Here is a 19,347-nt window from a genome sequence, read left to right on the forward strand (position 1 = left end):
CTAGGCCAGTTCTTGGGGTTTTTTTGAGTATTTTTCATGCTCCATCATGTTGAGGGCTAAGACTCGGCTTCTTTTGCTTTCACCGCACCATCTGAAGCAGCTCAAAGAGTCACCAGGATCCAGGCTTATATGGCGTCGACTTCTGCATCAGCAACAACCCCTTCACCCAGAATGGGCTGCCCTGGCTAAAAAGCAATTGAAAGGCAAAAACCCAGAAGACTTAATATGGCACACTCCAGAAGGGATCTCCATAAAGCCTTTATATTCCAGCAGGGATACCAAGGACTTAGCTGAAGAACTTCCAGGAGTGAAGCCATTCACACGTGGACCATATCCCACCATGTACACCTTTAGGCCCTGGACCATCCGCCAGTATGCTGGTTTTAGTACTGTGGAAGAAAGCAATAAGTTCTATAAAGACAATATTAAGGGTGAGATTTTAATGCAGCACATCATATTCATAATCAAACATAGGTTTCCTGTTCTTGGCTTCTTTAGAAGGGACACTGGTTAATCTTGGTAAAGATGATAGTCACTTTATAATTTTGTAGTTAAGACTATACTCTGAAAAAGATGGATGTTTTCAACGTCCATAGCCAAAGGATAGGTGAGCCAAATTAAACTGCTAAATTCTTGAATGCCAACAACAGTTAACATGCATATTATGGGGACACCTGGGTGGTGCTGTTAGTTGAGCATCTGACTCTTGGTTTCATCTCAGGTCATGATCTCAGGGTCTTGAGATCGAGCTCTGGGTCAGGCTCTGCACTCAGCACAGAGTCTACTTAAAGAAGACTCTCCTTGTTCTTCTGTGGCTCCTGCCCCTTAGATAAATAAATAAATCTTAAAAAAAACAAAACCAAAAACAAACCATGCACTTTATGTAAAACAAATTAGGTGAAATTGTATGATGAAAGGAGACATTGGCTTTCTCTTTGAAAAGCTTTTAATTAACATTGTCAAGATGGGAACTGAAGGGGAAAACAATTTAAAAGATGCCCAGGTAAAGTAATAAGCCAATGATAATGTACAAATATATTTAGTGCAGTCTGGCATTCATGTCTCTGAAAATTATATTAACTACTATTTTTTCTATTTGACCTGTATTAAAATCATATTTGAATGCTAAATTTGAGGATTTGTAAATTTATATTACACATAGAGGACTGATCTTATATTTAGTGTACACTTTTTGTTTTTTGCATAGTGTTCATAATTCTGTTTTCCAGAATATTTGAATAACCAGGACATCTTGTTTACTACCCTATTAAATACAAGAACTAAATTACATAAGCATACAGATACTAAATTATGTTAACTATTTATAAATAGGTCTTCTTGTGTACCGTAAAAAATATTTCTGTCTGAAATTGTTAAGATAAAGGCAAACTAGGTGAAGGACATTAAGAGGTACATACTTTCAGTTATTTTTAAAAAAGTGCTAAGATAAAAAAGATCCTCAGACATGAGGTGAGATGTTTTATTCTTTCCGTTCTGCAACTCAATTTGTGCATTGTACCACATGGGAAACAACTTAGGAAATGAACTATATTTAAATTTGTTTTGACATGTATGAGCATAAAAATGTTAAAAAATATATATTATGATGAGATGAATCAACTCCTTTAGTAGTGTTAATGTAAATGAGTTTACTTTGGTGCCAGACTCCTTAAATCCTACATTGTTTTTCTTTATGTACTCAGCTGGTCAGCAGGGATTATCAGTTGCCTTTGATCTGGCAACACATCGTGGATATGATTCAGACAACCCTCGAGTTCGTGGTGATGTTGGAATGGCTGGAGTTGCTATTGACACTGTGGAAGATACCAAAATTCTTTTTGATGGAATTCCTTTAGAAAAAATGTCGGTTTCCATGACCATGAATGGAGCAGTTATTCCAGTTCTTGCAACTTTTATAGTAACTGGAGAAGAGCAAGGCGTACCTAAAGAGAAACTTACTGGTACAATCCAGAATGATATACTAAAGGAGTTTATGGTCAGAAATACTTACATTTTTCCTCCAGAACCATCCATGAGAATTATTGCTGACATCTTCCAATATACAGCACAGGTATTTCCTGCTACTTATGAGATTTGCTTTACTTCTTTGGATGTAAGACTTTTTATAAAATATCACCTAATTTGAATTTATAAGTGAGTCAAAATAATAGTTTTAGTGTAAAGTCAGAGTATGAGTTTTATGTATATGTGTGTTGTTAATTTGTATGTTTTGCTTTTAATGTACTCATCTTATAGTCTGTTATTATCTATAGGAATCTGAGCATTAGATGCATACCGTATTTTCTTTATTAAAATTGTTATTGTCTGATAATTTTTAGAATCAAGGAGGGCTCATAATTTACACTTCTTTATTTCTTTCCAGAGTTCATATTCAGTTTTGAAGTATACACTGGGGTCAGACATTTGGCTATCAAAATAACAGCTTTATAAGATATTGCTTATATCTGCATCTAGAATGAGTTTCCTGGTATTTCACCTCTGAATTAGGTTGTCTTCATCATCAGAGTGGTGGGAAAAGAAGGGTTTTACAGTGTTCTGTGTTTGTAGCAATCTCTCTAAGGGAAACATAAAGCTTTTTCATCTTCCTCTGAGTAATTAATAAGTAGTTTTGCCATCACTCACACTTTGCTTCTTGCTGGCAATGCTCTCTTAGTCTACGTTAAGGTTAGATTATATTATTTCATGGCAAAGGGCCCATCTCCCCTCCACCATTAAACTTTTTTTAAATCTTTTTTATTTCTTATAATTGCTGTTGTCTAAGAACTCCTGCAAGCATTGCCTTGTCTCATCAGTATTTAGCCTTTACGCTTGGCAATTTTATTTCTTTTCATAGATCTCTGCCCATGTGAACTGTGTTGTATAGAACTGTATATTTCTATCCCCCTTTTCAATTTCAAGAACATGCACAGGAATACATTTAGCAGCATATGACAGACATACACACCCAAATAGTAGTAGCTTAAACTAAATAGAAGTCGACCCTCTGTCTGAAAGAAATTGGAAAGTAGGCTGTCAAGAGCTTGGTTGTATGGGAGCTCCACAGTCACCAGGGTTCCAGTCTCCTTTAATCTTGCTTGTCCTCTTTTGTTACTATGCCACTCATGGTTGAGGAGGTGGGATAGACTCAGCTCCTCTGATTTAAGGTAAATTTCCAGAAGGAAGAATCCCCAGTTCCACTTTTATACCAGTGGACTCACTTCCTGGCCAGTGCAACCACGTTTATCCCAGTGGATACCCACAGTAATGAGAGAAGATTGGAAGTACAGTTCTTGTAAATTGGCATTCTGCATTTATGGTTCAGGTATTATAGGAGGAGAGTGGAGAAATGAATAGTTAGTAGCAGTTTGTACAGTTTATGCTGTTATGTTGTTGGGCATTTTACCTTTGTAAAGCTCCTAGTATCCTCTTCAAGTTCAAAATTGCTTTATAGGGATCCCTGGGTGGCGCAGCGGTTTGGCGCCTGCCTTTGGCCCAGGGCGCGATCCTGGAGACCCGGGATCGAATCCCACATCGGGCTCCCGGTGCATGGAGCCTGCTTCTCCCTCTGCCTGTGTCTCTACCTCTCTCTCTCTCTGTGACTATCATAAATAAATAAAAATTAAAAAAAAAATAAAAACAAAATTGCTTTATATAATCCTTCACATAAGTGATGAAAGTGCTGGTTGCATATACTGACATAATAATGCTATATTGAAGTCCGTTGAAAACTCAACTTCTTGATTTAAAAAAATAGTTTAATTGTAGCAAAATTCACATGACATAGAATTTACCATCTTCACTGTTTTGAAGTGTACAGTTAAGTGGCATTAAGTACATTCACACTGTTATGCAACCATCACCACCATCCATCTCCAGAACTTTTTGCATCTTGGAGAACTAAAACTCTGTACCTATTAAATAGTAATTCCCCATCCTCTTTTTCCTCTAGCTCTTGGAAACTATCCTTCCATTTCCTATCTCTGTGAATTTGACTACTCTAGCTACCTCCTAGAAATGTAATCATATACTATTTGTCTTTTTGTGACTGGATTATTTCACTTAGCACAGTGTCCTCAAGGTTCATCTCTGTTGTAGCATGTATGAGAATTAACCACCTTTTTTAAGGCTGAATAATATTCTAATATCCCAGTATTTCTATTGTTTTTAAAGAAATTCTGCTACTAAACTCCTCTTTGTAGAGAAGAACTTATTTGTTTTATTGCTTCTTATTTATAAACTATATATTTGGGCAATCTCAATTCCATGTAATTCAGTCCTCTTACTGTTTTTGCAATGGAACATTTTTCAATTGCTTTTGGTTAATTAAAAATAAAATATTAAGAAATGTAAGTTGCAGGGAATCCCTGGGTGGCTCAGTGGTTTAGTGCCTGCCTTCAGCCCAGGGTGTGATCCTGGAGTCCCGGGATCGAGTCCCACATCAGGCTTCCTGCATGGAGCCTGCTTCTCCCTCTGCCTGTGTCTCTGCCTCTTTCTCTGTGTCTCATGAATAAATAAACAAAATCTTTAAAAACAAAAAAAAGGTAAGTTGCAGATCAATAGCATACAGCAGCAACAAGTAACACTTTTTGCATGCTTATTGCATACTGGCATAATGCTAAATGGTTTAGATGAATCATTTCATTTAATCCTATAACAATTACATGAGGGAGGCATAATTATTACCTCTATTTAATGCTTTAGGAAACTAGGGAATAACAAGGGTGAGAAACTTGCCTAAAGTCTTACGGCTAGTTAAGTAACATAGCTAGACTTTGAGCATTCTGACTCTAGAGCCCATGTTCTTAATTATCATAGTGAGTTTCAGTGATTAAATTTTTATTATTTTATGTTTGGCCAATTCTTGGGAAGGATAATAATTTGGAGGCTTTACAGAATATGTATGATATGTACCCTCCCTAATATAAAGTTTTAGGGGAATGGTAGAAATGCCCTTTTCTTTTTTTAATCTTTTTATTTATTTATTTTTAAAAGTAATCCCAGCACCCAATGTGGGGCTCAAACTCATGACCCCACAAGAGTCACATGTTCCACCCACTGAGCCAGCTAGGTGCCCTCTGAAATGAATGCCATTCTCGTAGTGATTTTGCTAGAAAGAACCTGTGTTGGGTATGCTTAGCATTAAATGTCACAGTAAGTCAAATTGAAATCTTTGATTTTTAAACCATGTATTTATCCTGTTGTGTTTTAATATATAGTACTAAGGATTGAGTCATTTTCTCTTTCCTCCCCTACCATGTACTTGTTCATGTTTAATGACTTCATTCAAATAATAAAATTGATAATTAGTAAAACTTAAACTTATATATCTTCAGCAAATTAGCCCAAAGTTATAAGATCTCAGAACCTTGTAAGAGGTCATAGTCGTTGCTTTGGAATTAAAGATGTCTTATTTAATTCTCAGACTAAGGGTTGGTTGCATGTCTAACCTCAACTAATTTATTTTTAAACTTTGACTCTAAAGAATGGTTAGTGAAAATTCTTTTTCACTAGGAAAATAAAACAGGTGCAGTTTTTATGATGGTTCATTGAATCACCACTTAAATTGAGTGAATTAAATGTAACAAAGTAAGCATTAAATATTTTCAGTTAATATTAAAGAGTATACTTAGTATATCTGAGTTGAACATCATTTAAAAATAATAGTCTTTTAGAAAATGGGTTTAATAGAAACTTTAAAAATTTTTATTCACTGCTATATTTTTTATTATTTTTATAGCACATGCCAAAATTTAATTCAATTTCAATCAGTGGATACCATATGCAGGAAGCAGGGGCTGATGCCATCCTGGAACTGGCCTATACTATAGCTGATGGGTTGGAATACTGTAGAACTGGACTCCAAGCTGGTCTGACAATTGATGAATTTGCACCAAGGTGAGTAAATTGACCACAGAGATTGTCTCAATATTAGGAAAGTTTTTAGGACAAATTTATGAGTGTACAGTAGACCTATTGATAAAATTAACTTGTATATACAAATGTCACACTAGATTCTCTTATGTTTTATTGGAGTACTAATTAGAGAATAAGCCAATACTGTGTATAATTAAATTTCAGAATTAAATTTGACTTCTTTCTGGTAACAGATATTGATTCTAGCTGTCTTCCCTGAAGCCACACATTAGATTTGCAAAAATGTAAAACAATGACTGATTTATTACAATTTTTTAATGAACTATAATTATTTTTCATAAAAATATTATTTATGTTACTTATGTCCTATGTTTCTTGTTTCTAAATGAATTAATATATAAAACATTGATAGAAATTATCCTAATAAAGATTTCTTGGGGATCTTCAGTAATTTTTAAGAATGAAAAGGTATCCTGAGACAAATATCTGAGAACAGCAAAAGGCGTATCAAGAATTTTTATCAGTTTTTAATTTCTTTATTTCAGACTCACCTTGTTTTATAGAAAGAAACACAGCCTTTGTGCCTTTAGGCACAGACAAGTAAACCAAATGTGTAACTAGGTGCAGAATATAAAATAAAAAGTAGTGGGCTTGGGGGCAATTGGAGAAATGTATGCCTAGACCAAATATATCATTATTCTTTAAAAACAAAACAAAACACGGGCTCTTGGGTAACTCCATTGGTTAAGCGTCAGCCTTTGGCTGAGATCATGATCTAGGGGTCCTGGGAATCCTGGCCTCGGGCTCCCTGCTCAGGGGTAGTCTGCTTCTCCCTCTTCTCCCCACTAGTGCTCTCCTTCCTGCTCATGCTCTCTCTTAACGATCTCTCTCACTATCTCTCTCTCTCAAATAAATAAAGTCTTAAAAAAAAAAAAAAAAAAACAGGAAAACTTCTTGCTATCCGAAGAAAACAAGTTTGTTTGATTCCCTGTGTAGGTGACCCCTGAATTACATATTGGGTATTCTTGAATTATTTTATTTTTGGATAACTATTCATTCTTTATTTAAGGGTGCAAGAGGAACTTCTTTTATAAAGAAAACCAATTGTAAAGTGAATAATTTCTTAGTGAGGCAAATAATCACAGCCCTTTCTTCTGTGTGCCTAAAACTGTACTTTGTTAGGTTTAAAGCTACTTTAATATATATTCTTTGATTCTAATTCAAATTAAATTGTTTGAAATTAAAATCTGGACACTATTTTCTTTAGTGTGTGATACAATTAGTTTTATTTTCCATTTTATGTTGTTAAGTATAATCAAATAATGGACTTAACATTACTATTTTAGGTTGTCTTTCTTCTGGGGAATTGGGATGAACTTTTATATGGAAATAGCAAAAATGAGAGCTGGGAGAAGACTCTGGGCTCACTTAATAGAGAAAATGTTTCAGCCTAAAAACTCTAAATCTCTTCTTCTAAGAGCACATTGTCAGACATCAGGATGGTCACTTACTGAGCAGGTATATATATATATATACACATAAAGTGTAGAGTTTTAGTCATATATTGTCTTATAAGCAACATAGCACAATCAGGAAGTAGATTTAAGAAACCAGCTGTGTTAATATTTGAAAATTATCATTCTGAAATATAATGCACATTTAGATTTTTTACACATATTATAATAAATAAAGCTGGCTCCCTCTAGTGGTTAACAATATAAAATCATATAAATCCACTTACCTGTAGTGCTGTTTTACCTTTTTAAAAATCAAAAAAAAAAAAAAAAATGTGATGATACGGAAGAAGTAAAAATCATGACTTAGTTAATATTGTCTTAAGTAATTTTAAGAGTTAAAATTCATAACATAAAATTGCCTAATTAAAATTTTGTACACATAAAATATTTTAGTTATGTTTAAGTAAGTATGCATGCACACAGACCCATTTAAAGGCTATTGTCATGTGAGTGTTTTAATTTCGTTCTATTAGAAAATCGTGTGGTGATCTTTTTTCATGCATTTTCTTTATATAAATTATTTTGATACATTAAAAATAATTCATAACTTTAGAGTTATATTGCTCTTATACATTTAAAAGTGAATAAAAACTAATATATCCATATTAAATATGACTTCAGGTACTTATAAATGGAGAAATACAGTTTCAGGGTTAGAAGAAACCTTAATAATCATTTGTCTTAACCTCCTCATTTTTATGGTTAAGGAAACTAAAGTTCAGAAAAGTCCAGTGATTTGCCGATCACAGTCAGGAACAGAATAAATCCAGATTTTTTATCTCATAGTACGTTGTTTATCCGCTTCATTTATCATTTATTAATAAATCATTTGCTGAGTGCCTGTTAAGTCTGGCGTCTACTAATTTATTGGATATTCTGAAGCCTAGTATAGACATTGGCAGGATAAGTATGCAGCAGCCACTGCTTAATCATAGCATCGTTTATCAGTTGTTTTGTTTTGCCTTTTTGCTTTTCATCCTAAATGTTTTAGGATCCTTATAATAACATTATTCGTACCACAATAGAAGCAATGGCAGCAGTGTTTGGAGGCACTCAGTCTTTGCACACAAATTCTTTTGATGAAGCCTTGGGTTTGCCAACTGTGAAAAGTGCTCGAATTGCCAGGAATACACAAATCATTATTCAAGAAGAATCTGGGATTCCCAAAGTGGCTGATCCGTGGGGAGGTTCCTATATGATGGAATCTCTCACAAATGATGTTTATGATGCTGCCTTGAAGGTCAGTTTCTCTTATTTATATCAAGATTTATAAAATGAGAGAAAAAGAATTTCAGATTCAACTTTAATAGTATACAAGTGGAAACATAATTTAAAAATACATGTGTATTCATATTAAAGTATTTTGTTCAAAGAATAGAAAAGCCTACTAGTGTTAAAAGGCTGGAACATAAAAAAGTAGTCCTTTGTCTTCTACTTACTTTTTTCCTGCTTCCTTGAATCAAATACATCATTTTGTTTGTTTTTATCTCCATATTTTAAAATTACACGTATGTATTATGTCTAAGTCCATCATTATCTATTGCTTTGTAGTATGGTAGTGTAGTATTTTAGCTGATTCTTACCTCTGCTTTCTCTTGTCTTATAATACTACCAATACAATTATATCTCAATAGTATGTATATATCCTTCTGAAGTCCTCCAATGCTCTCCTTTGATTTTTTTCTCTAGTTTCTAGACCTGCTTCCCTTTGACATTATCTTGGGAATTATTTTTACGTCCGCTATGTTGAATTTGTATCTAGAATCTTGTGTCTACCTCTGTTGATTTATCCCTTGTTATTTTGAAGCACACTTCATAGGAACCTCCTTTAAAAGTGGTAACTGGGAGATGACGTCTATGAAACTTTGAATGTTTGAAAATGTCTTCACTCTACTCAGGATTTTTTTTTTTTAATTTTTATTTATTTATGATAGTCACACACACAGAGAGAGAGAGAAAGAGGCAGAGACATAGGCAGAGGGAGAAGCAGGCTCCATGCACCGGGAGCCCGACGTGGGATTTGATCCCGGGTCTCCAGGATCGCGCCCTGGGCCAAAGGCAGGCGCCAAACCGCTGTGCCACCCAGGGATCCCTCTACTCAGGATTTGATAGATAGTCTGACTGTGTTTGAAATTATTTTCATTTGGTAGTGTATAAGCATTGATCTACTTTTTATCCTAGCTTTTTATTCTAACTTCCAACTATTTCTGTTTGAAATCTCAGGCTATTTTCACTCTCAGGAAATTTCTAACAGTTTTAGGATCTCTTTATTTTTTGAGTTGCTGGACTTTGGTGTATGTATTTTTTTCCTACATTGCACTGGACCTTCAGTGGGCATTTTTTTTTTTTTTCCAGTGGGCATTTTTTAATCTCGCCCACTTTCGTGTTCTCATAGCTCTGGGAAATTGTCTTGTATTACTTTTTTTGATAATTTCCTCCCTCCCATTTTTCTGTGGTTTCTCTTTCTGGAACTCCTAGTTATTGGATAAGGACCTTCTTAAAAGATACTCTGATGTTCTTATCTGTTATATAACTCATCCGTGAGATTCTGTTTTGTGTTCTTGAAGAGTCATCAACTTTAAATTTCTACTTATATATTAAAATTCATATATCATTTTTTTAATTTTCAAAAGCCCATTTTTGTTTTCTGAATTTCTCCCTTGTATATTAATACTACTTGTTTCTTTAATACAGAACCTAATCTTCTTTTCTGAGGATAGTAACTATATTTTTTAAAGTTTTCTTCTGTATCCCGTATTGTCTTTTTCTTCTATGTGCCTTTTGTCTTTAGTCTTATTATTCAGAATGCAGCTTTTTATTTCAACAAGACATCTTATCCTTGCCTCTTTCTGTACTTGGTGTTTAATAGCCCATTACTTTTCTGCAGAAGTAAATTTTGGTCCATTTTCTGCGGGTAGTAAACTTCGTCAAGGCATTTTCTCTTGACAGAATGGGAAAGGGGTAGTTGCAAATTCTAAAGTATTCCCCTCTTTTTAGCTTCCTATCTTAGCTTTGGCTTCTTTTGAACCCAACACAAATTCTTATTTCTTGAATTCTTCAGGAAAAAAACAAATTTAACTTTGTTCCTTTCTGCTAACTCATATACCCTTCCAGCATTTATTTTCCCACTTTCTTGTGTATATATGAGGCGGTGATTAAAGGTTTAGGTATTTTCTAGTATCGGTAAAGATGGAGTAATATCATTACTCTGCTGCTCAAATCAAAAATAAAACTGCATTTTGGAATATATTTTTAAAGAGTATTTATTTATGTGATCATGAATGTTTTACTTGTATAACTAAAAATAAGATTACAGAATTAATGTTAGTTTTCTCTCAAGACTAACAAGACTGTTTCCTATATTCTACGTCCTAGTTTTTCTGTTATTCAGTAACTTTAAGTACATAATTTCTTCTTTTAGTTGAGATATAATTGACATATAATGTTGTGTTAGGTTAAGATATGCAACGTGAGGATTTGATATATATATATGTATATATATATATATATATATATATATATGAATTGTGAAGTGAGTACCAGAATAAGTTTCATTAATATCCATACTTCACAGTTATATAAAATTTTTTCCTGTGATAAGAACTTTTAAGATCTACTATCTTAGCAACTTTCAAATACACAATAGTGTATTGTTAACTGTATAGAATTTCTTTTTCTTTCTTTTTGTTTTTTATAGTTTCTATTTATTCATTTAAGTAATCTCTACACCCAGCTTGGGCCTCAAACTCACCAACCTAAGATCAGGAGTTGGATGCTCCCTCCAAATAAGGCAGCCAGGCACCCTTAACTCTGTAGAACTTCTAATCAGTGCTCTTGATGTTAACTTAATTCTTTTCTTATGAAACATTAAACTTGCCACTAAAATAGTTTGACTTTATTAATATCAGTAATTATATAGTGTAACTATTGTATCGTTTATAGAAATATCTTTATATTCTTTTCCAGTTTTACTAATCTGTTTTCATATTAGCTCATTGATGAAATTGAAGAGATGGGTGGAATGGCCAAAGCTGTAGCAGAAGGAATACCTAAACTTCGAATTGAAGAATGTGCTGCCCGAAGGCAGGCAAGGATAGACTCTGGTAAGAGAAAATGAAAACATTTATATGTGAATCTAGTATTTAAAAAGAGATATTAATTTCTGTTTGAAGATAGTATATGTAGTTAATAAGACAAAAATAATGGAAAAATGAAACTTGAATAAAATGTTTCATCTCTGTTATCTCTCTGTCTCTTTGTATTTTTGCATGGATGCACATGGGTAAGCATATGTAGAGTATGAGTGGAGGTATGCCATTGTGTGTGTGTGTGTGTGTGTGTGTGTGTGTGTGTAGTGTATAGGTGGATATCTTCAGCGTTTTAAAGATACTGTCATTATGCTTGCATTGGAGTATTAATTTATTCAGTCAGACAACACTTTTTTAGTATTTAGTATTTGAGGCACTATGCCATGTCTGGGCATACACCTGTGAACAGGTTAGACATGCTCTCTGCACGCTTAGAGCTTACATTTTAGTAAGAGAAAAAGACCAAGTAAACAAATAAAATAATTATAGATTGTGATGAATTCTATAAAGGAAATAAGGAGAAGTGGTGGGTGGCAGGATGTCTTTAGATACAGTAATAATCTGGTAGTTTGAGGCAAAATATATTCTTACTAGGTTCAGGAAACATCTAAACATCTTTATGATTCTGTTTTACTGCTTTTAAATTTTAAGAGTACTTTTTGTTAAAAGTGATTGGGTTATAAGAGAATTCAAGAATATGTTAGAAATGCTATTGGATGTTAATCTTCTCCCTTATAAATCTTGATGTTGCTGCTATTATTATTTTAATTTTGTAGTGTTAGAAGTGTTTATCAGAAACTCTGGGAAGCATATAGTTTGGGAGAATAATAAAATAACAATAATAAAACAAAAATCCCTTACAGAGATTCTGATACATAACTTTTCTTTCCCCTCTCTTCTCATTTTATTGGGATATACTTTGCTGATCTATATTGAAGTTTTATTAGGATTTAAGAATCCTATGTAAAAATATTAAGCTTATAGGGAAAGTAAGTGATGATCAGAGCATTACTATCTACATATTATTTTCCTCTGGGAAATTAATAGGTTCTGAAATAATTGTTGGAGTAAATAAGTACCAATTGGAAAAAGAAGAATCTGTGGAAGTTCTGGCGATTGATAATACTTCAGTGCGTAACAAACAAATTGAAAAACTCAAGAAGGTAATAACAGCTATCGTTTTTTGAGTGCTTTCTATATTCTCGGCACTGTATAAGCACCTACATTGTTGTGCTTATTAAGCCTCATAACAACTACATGAGGTGGGCATTATTTCCCAACATTTTAAAGTTAAAGAAATTTAAAGTTAAAGGCACCTGGGTGGCTCAATAGGTTAAGCATCTGCCTTTGGCTCAGATCATGATCCCAGTGTCCTGGAATTGAGCCCCCTGTTGGGCTCCCTGCTTGGTGGGATGTCTGCTTCTCTCTTTCCCTCTTCTTGGTGCTACCCCTTGCTTGTGCTTTCTCTCTCTCTGTCAAATAAATAAATGAAATCTTAAAAAAAAAAAAAAAAGTTAAGGAAACTAAAGATAAATTTGAGTTTGAGAAACTTGACCAGAATAAATAATTGAACAACCAAGACTCAAATGTAAGTCTGTTGACTCTAAACACTCATGTTTTATTTATTTATTTATTTATTTATTTATTTATTTATTTATTTATTTATTTTAGAAAAATTGGAACTTCATGGTTTATTTGTTGGAACTTCATGGTGTATTTGTAACACTCATGTTTTAAATCTTGACAGCTGACTCTGTGAAACTTACATATTGCTATTAAAAACTGCTATAATAATAATAATGCCTCCCATAATTTACAGATTAAAACAAAGGCTTAAATGATTATGTAACTCACTCAAAATCAAAAACAAATTAAGTTCAGAGTATCTGAACCCAGGACTTCTCACTATAATTTGTTTCTGATCAGACCCTGGTTTCTGATACTACTCTGAAAGAATCATTTGCTTTCTGTTTCTTTTTAATTCAAATATATTTGATGGTGCTGTAAGTAAGATACAGTTTATAAATGAAATATATTTATTTTGATTGAAACTAGAGTTCTGTCTTACTTTAGTTCCAATTTCTTGCCAAGATGAATCAAAGTATATGAAATACTAAGATAAAACATGGTCTTAGAGTTAACAACCTATATATTTCTATTGTATGAAGCTATGGTGGGCTCTTTATCTTTTATACTTACTTTTATTTCTAAGGCAAGAGACTTGACATTCTTTAGTGATCTTTAATGGTTTTCCTCAGTTTAATTTCCCTATGAAAATTTAAGATCTGACTTCTTTTTCCACTCCTCAGTTTAGATATTCTTTAGGAATCTAATAGAGGTTGTTCAGTGAGACTGAATGCACAACTATCATCTTCTATTTTTTTCTATTATAGCTAATTGCAGTTATTTATTTTTTTATTTAATTTTTTAAAATTTAAATTCAATTTGCCAACATAAAATATAGCGCCCAGTAATGGCAGATGTTTAATGACATTATTTCCATTTTCACCCTCAATCAGGAGACAGTGACCCCCCCTTTACATTTTTGTCATTTTTTAAAAGGTCCTATTTAGGATGTAGCATTTTATTTTCAGTCATCACAAAAGTCTGAATATTTATTATGTTAGGAAAACTCCTTTTCTCCTCTCTTATACTTTAGGCTTTTGTTAACTCTGCACCCTCATAATTTGAGGGGTTTCATTTGCCATAAATGATGTTAAACTTTATTTCAAGCAAGAGAAAAATTCAATAATGATAATGGAGTTGGGTTTTTCCTTGCCCTTAATATAAGATTTCTGGTCCACTTCTGCTTATAGATACAAGATTTTAGTAGCATCTTGAGTAGTATCATATTTTAGTCTTTTATAGGTGATGCAAACTTGTAAGAAATTGGATTTTATGTAACTTTGTTTAGGCAGGTTATTGGTAAAGCAGAGTAGAGCTAGGACCTGACAGGAAAAGTTTTTGACCATGCTTTTCATTGTCTTTTTGACTCTGTTGCAGTATTTTTCATTGTCTCTTGTCTCTTCTGGATTTCTTTCTTTATTATTTTTTAGACCCAATACAGGGCTTAAACTCAAAACTCAGAGATGAAGACCTGAGCTGAGATCACAAGGCTGATACATAACTGACTTAGCTACCCCCAGGTGCCCCTTTTTGGGTTATTTTTGAATAAAGAAAAGCAATACACGCATATATTATTACCAATATATTGTTAATTACTTAAGGAAAACAACATGTAACTGAAATATTTTCTAAATTATAACATGTTATTATTATTTTTTCTTCCTTGTCACTCTTATTCTTTAGTGTGCCTTTGAAATTATGCATATAAAAGATCTACTTGTTTTCAATGTCCTGTTACCTTAGTAAAGCCTAAGTAGCATGTACTATTTGGGAGAGTCACCATAACTATTTTTTATTATTGCCCTGCTTGTTTCTGACTTATCAGAATTATCCAGAATTAAGTATTATTTTAGGAAGCCCTTTAATGTTTATTTAATGAATGAATGAATAAATTGAATGAGTATCCGACCTAGGATACATTTATTCTCTCCTTGTCCTTCCTTTTGTTTTTGAGTTTTAGGATTATGGAACAATTTCTATGTGATATATATCAATGTCTAATTTCCTGATCTCTGTTTTATTAGGTATTCACATAAATTGTCCCTTTTCTTGACTTTTTCATAAGGTCAAAGCCAGCAGAGATCAAGATTTGGCTGAACGATGTCTTGCTGCACTGACTGAATGTGCTGCCAGTGGAGATGGGAATATTCTGGCTCTTGCAGTGGATGCAGCTCGTGCAAGGTGAGGATATTGAAATTTGGAGATTTCCAGGCAGCCTGGGTGGCTCAGCGGTTTAGCGTTGCCTTCAGCCCAGGGCATGATCCTGGAGACTCGGAATCAAGTTCCACGTCAGGCTCCCTGCATGGAGCCTACTTCTCCCTCTGCCTGTGTCTCTGCCTCTCTCTCTTTATGTCTCTCATGAATAAATAGATAAAATTTTAAAAGAAAAAAGAAATTTGGAGATTTCCAAATAATAGAAGTTGACCAGTTTAGCTTTTTAAAGTGTAGTTACTTAAAAAAAGTTGATTATAAAAACCATGTGAGTCTAAAAGAAAGTATTGGAAACTCAAATGAAGTTAGTTCTTATTTTCTTTAAATATCTGTGCACTTACAGAATTCATATTTTTTTTAAACATGTAAACATTAAGAGGATTTAATCCTCTTAAATAAAATTTAAAAATGAAACATTAACATTTAAAATATGCAAGCATGCAGTCCTCAGGTTTTGAGAAAGCCCATCTTACAAAGGAAAATACCTTCAGATCATTATTAACTAGCTAATTTAGATCTAAACATTTCTACAAATGAATGAATAAAACAGGGCAAAAGTGATTGATTTTGTCATTTTCAGTTACTGGCAAAATAAGGTAGTGAGAACTGTTCAGGTGCATGTGCTCATTTCCCATCTCTAGGAAAAAGCTGGGGCTTGGTCATTTTAGCAGCTTGATGGTAACAAATTATAAGTGAATTCATGTAGGTTCCAGGGGTATCATGAAACCTTTCTGAGCAAGAAAGATGCTTAAGCTCTCCCATTTCCTTCATGGATGAAAGGTAGCATGCTGAGCACCCCAGGAATCCATGTGCTACAGTGTGCTGCAGGACAGTGCAGCCAGGTGGCCAGCTAGCCAAACAGTGGGGTTCCTGAAGACATTTTATGCATTTACAATACTTGGCCATTACCAGGGTTTGAGCAGATTGAGCAGTATTCATGATACTCTAGGGTCCACTCTTCTGTAAGCATGTGGAGCTATTCTGTATGCACGTGGAGCTATTGAAGGTGTATTTAAAATCAGTGAACAGATTCTGTGTTTGAGTTCATTAACAGATCTGTGCAACCAGCTAAATTTTGTTTAGCCACTAGTTACTAAAGCTTTCTAACAAGGTTTGGGAAAGGGTCAAAAGTATTCAAAGATGAGAAAAGATGAACCAGCCTTTTAAGAGTTGCAGCAAGTGAAAACAAAAAAACTCACTGAAGCCCTTCAGAGGCAGCTAAGCCTCCTTTACCATCTACTCACCAGAGTGGGTGAAGTATATTAATACTTGTGTAGTTCCCCATGGCCCAGGATATTTGAAACTATTGTAATGAATTCATGTCACTCATTTGTAGATTGAGAAGTTTGATGTACTTTCAAGTATAGGGAGACATTTTTATTTTTAACAGTAAACCTACTCTCTTTTCAGAGGTAGACAAGGTTTCTCTGTCTTCCAAAGCTTTTCACTGTGTAGTTTATCTTTGAACAGATAGTCGAAAATAAAGGGCAGTCAATGCTTTGCCTGATAGGACATGCAGAAAAGCAAGCAAACCACAGAAAAATTTCTTCCAGTATATGATGTCACTAAATGAATTATTTTTGCTTTTGTTACGTATTGCCTAATATAATGAACTTTTTTTTTTAACATGTTGTTTTGAATGCTTAAGGGATAGAGTAAATACATAGTATATGGGTTGGGTTTGTGTGTGTGTATTTTTTTTTTCCAGTTTTAATTTCTTTTTTTTTTTCTTTTTTTTTTTTTTTTAATTTTATTTATGATAGCCACACAGAGAGAGAGAGAGAGAGAGAGAGAGAGAGAGGCAGAGACACAGGCAGAGGGAGAAGCAGGCTCCATGCACCGGGAGCCCGACGTGGGATTCGATCCCGGGTCTCCAGGATCGCGCCCTGGGCCAAAGGCAGGCGCCAAACCGCTGCGCCACCCAGGGAATCCCCCAGTTTTAATTTCTTAAAAGAAATAAGACTTCTCTGCTAAAGTCCTGCAATGGTCACCCATGGCTTTTGAATTAAAATCTTAAATAAATAAATAAATAAATAAAATAAAATAAATTAAAATCTAATCTTCCCACGGCCTGCAAGATTGTGTGAGATATGATTCTGACCTGTATCTGTGACTTCATCTTATTCTATTTCCTTCATGATGCTGTGTGCCCAGTGTCCTTCTTTCTAGTTTTAGAGCAAAGAACATGTTTTTCTACCTCTCAGAACTTTTGCATTTAGTGCTTTCTTTTTCAAATAGTTTTCCCCCTTATGTTCCCTTGAGTTTCTCCTTCTCAAATCATTTAGGTCTTAGTTGAAAAGTTTTATCTTAATATCTTCATTATCTTTAGGATAGCTTCCCCAGAGACCCTCTTTCACCTGTTTCAGTGTGTTCAAAGTGCTTATTATCATGTGAAATTCTTATTAATTCATTTGTGTGCCTGTGTATTATCTGTGTCCCCTGATTAAAAGAGAAGTTCTATAAGATCAACCCCAGTCTCATTTATCACCATATGTCTAGCACTTAACTTGGTTGGCCCATATTCGGCATTCAATCAATGTTGAATGAATAAACAAATGGGTGGAATATGCTAAAAGACCTACTTCCTATCAAAATGTATCAGCAGGAGGGGTGTCTGGGTGGCTCAGGTGGTTAAGTGTCCAGCTCTTGATTTCAGCTGACCTATCTGGAGCCTGTTTAGGATCCTCTCTCCCCCTCTGCCCCTCCCCTTGCTCATGCTCTCTCTCTCTCTCTCTCAAAAAAAAAAAAAAAAGTATCAGTGGGAATCTTGCTTTCTTTGCCTATTTGCATTGCTAAGTGGTGAATTATTCAGTAACCTTTACATGCTTATCTACTTACAGTTTTTAAATCATTTAGTCATTTTTTAGTTAACAGTTGTTAAAAAGATAATGCTGTGTATAGAGGCTTCCAGAATTATTTTTCATAAGTATTCTGAGGAGAGAGACTTTTATCAATGCAGTAAAAAAGCATTCTTATTTAAGCGAAATAAGTCAGTAGGAGAAAGACAAATAGCATAAGATTTTTGATAGCCTGTTTTTTACTTAGGTAATAAAATATGTCTAATTATATTAAGTATTAAAGTAAGTACTTTTGTCTCAATGATGATGTTAATAGTACCTTTATTATTTTAATATTTTAGATGTACAGTTGGAGAAATCACAGATGCTATGAAAAAGGTGTTTGGTGAACATAAAGCTAATGATCGTATGGTGAGTGGAGCCTATCGCCAGGAATTTGGAGAAAGTAAAGAAATAACATTTGCTATCAAGAGGTAATATGTGAGATTTCTTTAACCAGAATGTCTTTTTTATTAACATAATACCCATGAGTCAGCTACAGGCTTAATTTTCTCACACACCATTTGGAAAATATTTGAATTGACTGTCCTGCTAGTCTGTAGCTTTACTAATGTAATATTTTGAATTTTCACCATAGTTCCCTTTAGGAATTTCTCATTTAAAACAAATGTTTGTGGGCACCTGGGTGGCTCAGTTGGTTAAACATCTGCCTTCTGCTCAGATCATGATCACAAGGTCCTGAGATCTAGGCTCAAGTGGGGCCCTCTGGTCAGCTAAGAGTCTGTTTCTTCCTTTCCCTCTGTGAGCTCTCTCTCTTGCAAATAAATAAATAAAATGTAAAAAGTAAATAAATAAATAATAATAATAATAATAATATATATATATAAATAAAACAAATGTTTGTCTAATTAACATTGATACTGCTTCATATCCCCTGGGTACTTATATTTCAGTTTCCTTACTACAGTATACTTTCATATTTCCTAAGTTTATTCAAATTGTTTAATTGCTAAAATAATTATAAGATAATTTTCCTGTTTGAAAATAAGTATTTTGTTGCCATCTATACATAAATTAAAATCAGACTCTCTTGACTGATAGTAGGTAACACTGTCAAACATGATTAGGACATTAAAATTAATATAAATTTTTCATACTTCCCAGGTATGTAGCTTTCTGATGATTGTTCTTCTCAACCTTTGTAATAAATTTCCCTCTTTTTATGTCACTAGT

General features: G+C 33.8%; 1 protein-coding gene across 3 annotated transcripts in view; it reads left to right on the forward strand.

Moving 5' to 3' along the window:
- Nucleotides 1-19,347, forward strand: part of MMUT (methylmalonyl-CoA mutase) — a 31,905-nt gene that overhangs the window by 2,123 nt on the left and 10,435 nt on the right. For all 3 annotated transcript variants that reach the window (XM_041762784.1, XM_041762802.1, XM_041762793.1), the window contains exons 2-10: nt 5-431; nt 1,704-2,071; nt 5,738-5,895; nt 7,221-7,392; nt 8,383-8,631; nt 11,383-11,494; nt 12,527-12,642; nt 15,171-15,286; nt 18,456-18,587. In XM_041762784.1, the coding sequence (XP_041618718.1) occupies nt 47-431; nt 1,704-2,071; nt 5,738-5,895; nt 7,221-7,392; nt 8,383-8,631; nt 11,383-11,494; nt 12,527-12,642; nt 15,171-15,286; nt 18,456-18,587 (1,808 nt within the window). In that variant the 5' untranslated portion in view covers nt 5-46. The remainder of the gene's footprint in view (nt 1-4; nt 432-1,703; nt 2,072-5,737; nt 5,896-7,220; nt 7,393-8,382; nt 8,632-11,382; nt 11,495-12,526; nt 12,643-15,170; nt 15,287-18,455; nt 18,588-19,347) is intronic.

Source organism: Vulpes lagopus, chromosome 1 (assembly GCF_018345385.1).
Source record: "Vulpes lagopus strain Blue_001 chromosome 1, ASM1834538v1, whole genome shotgun sequence".
In the NCBI taxonomy this organism is placed as follows: domain Eukaryota; kingdom Metazoa; phylum Chordata; class Mammalia; order Carnivora; family Canidae; genus Vulpes; species Vulpes lagopus.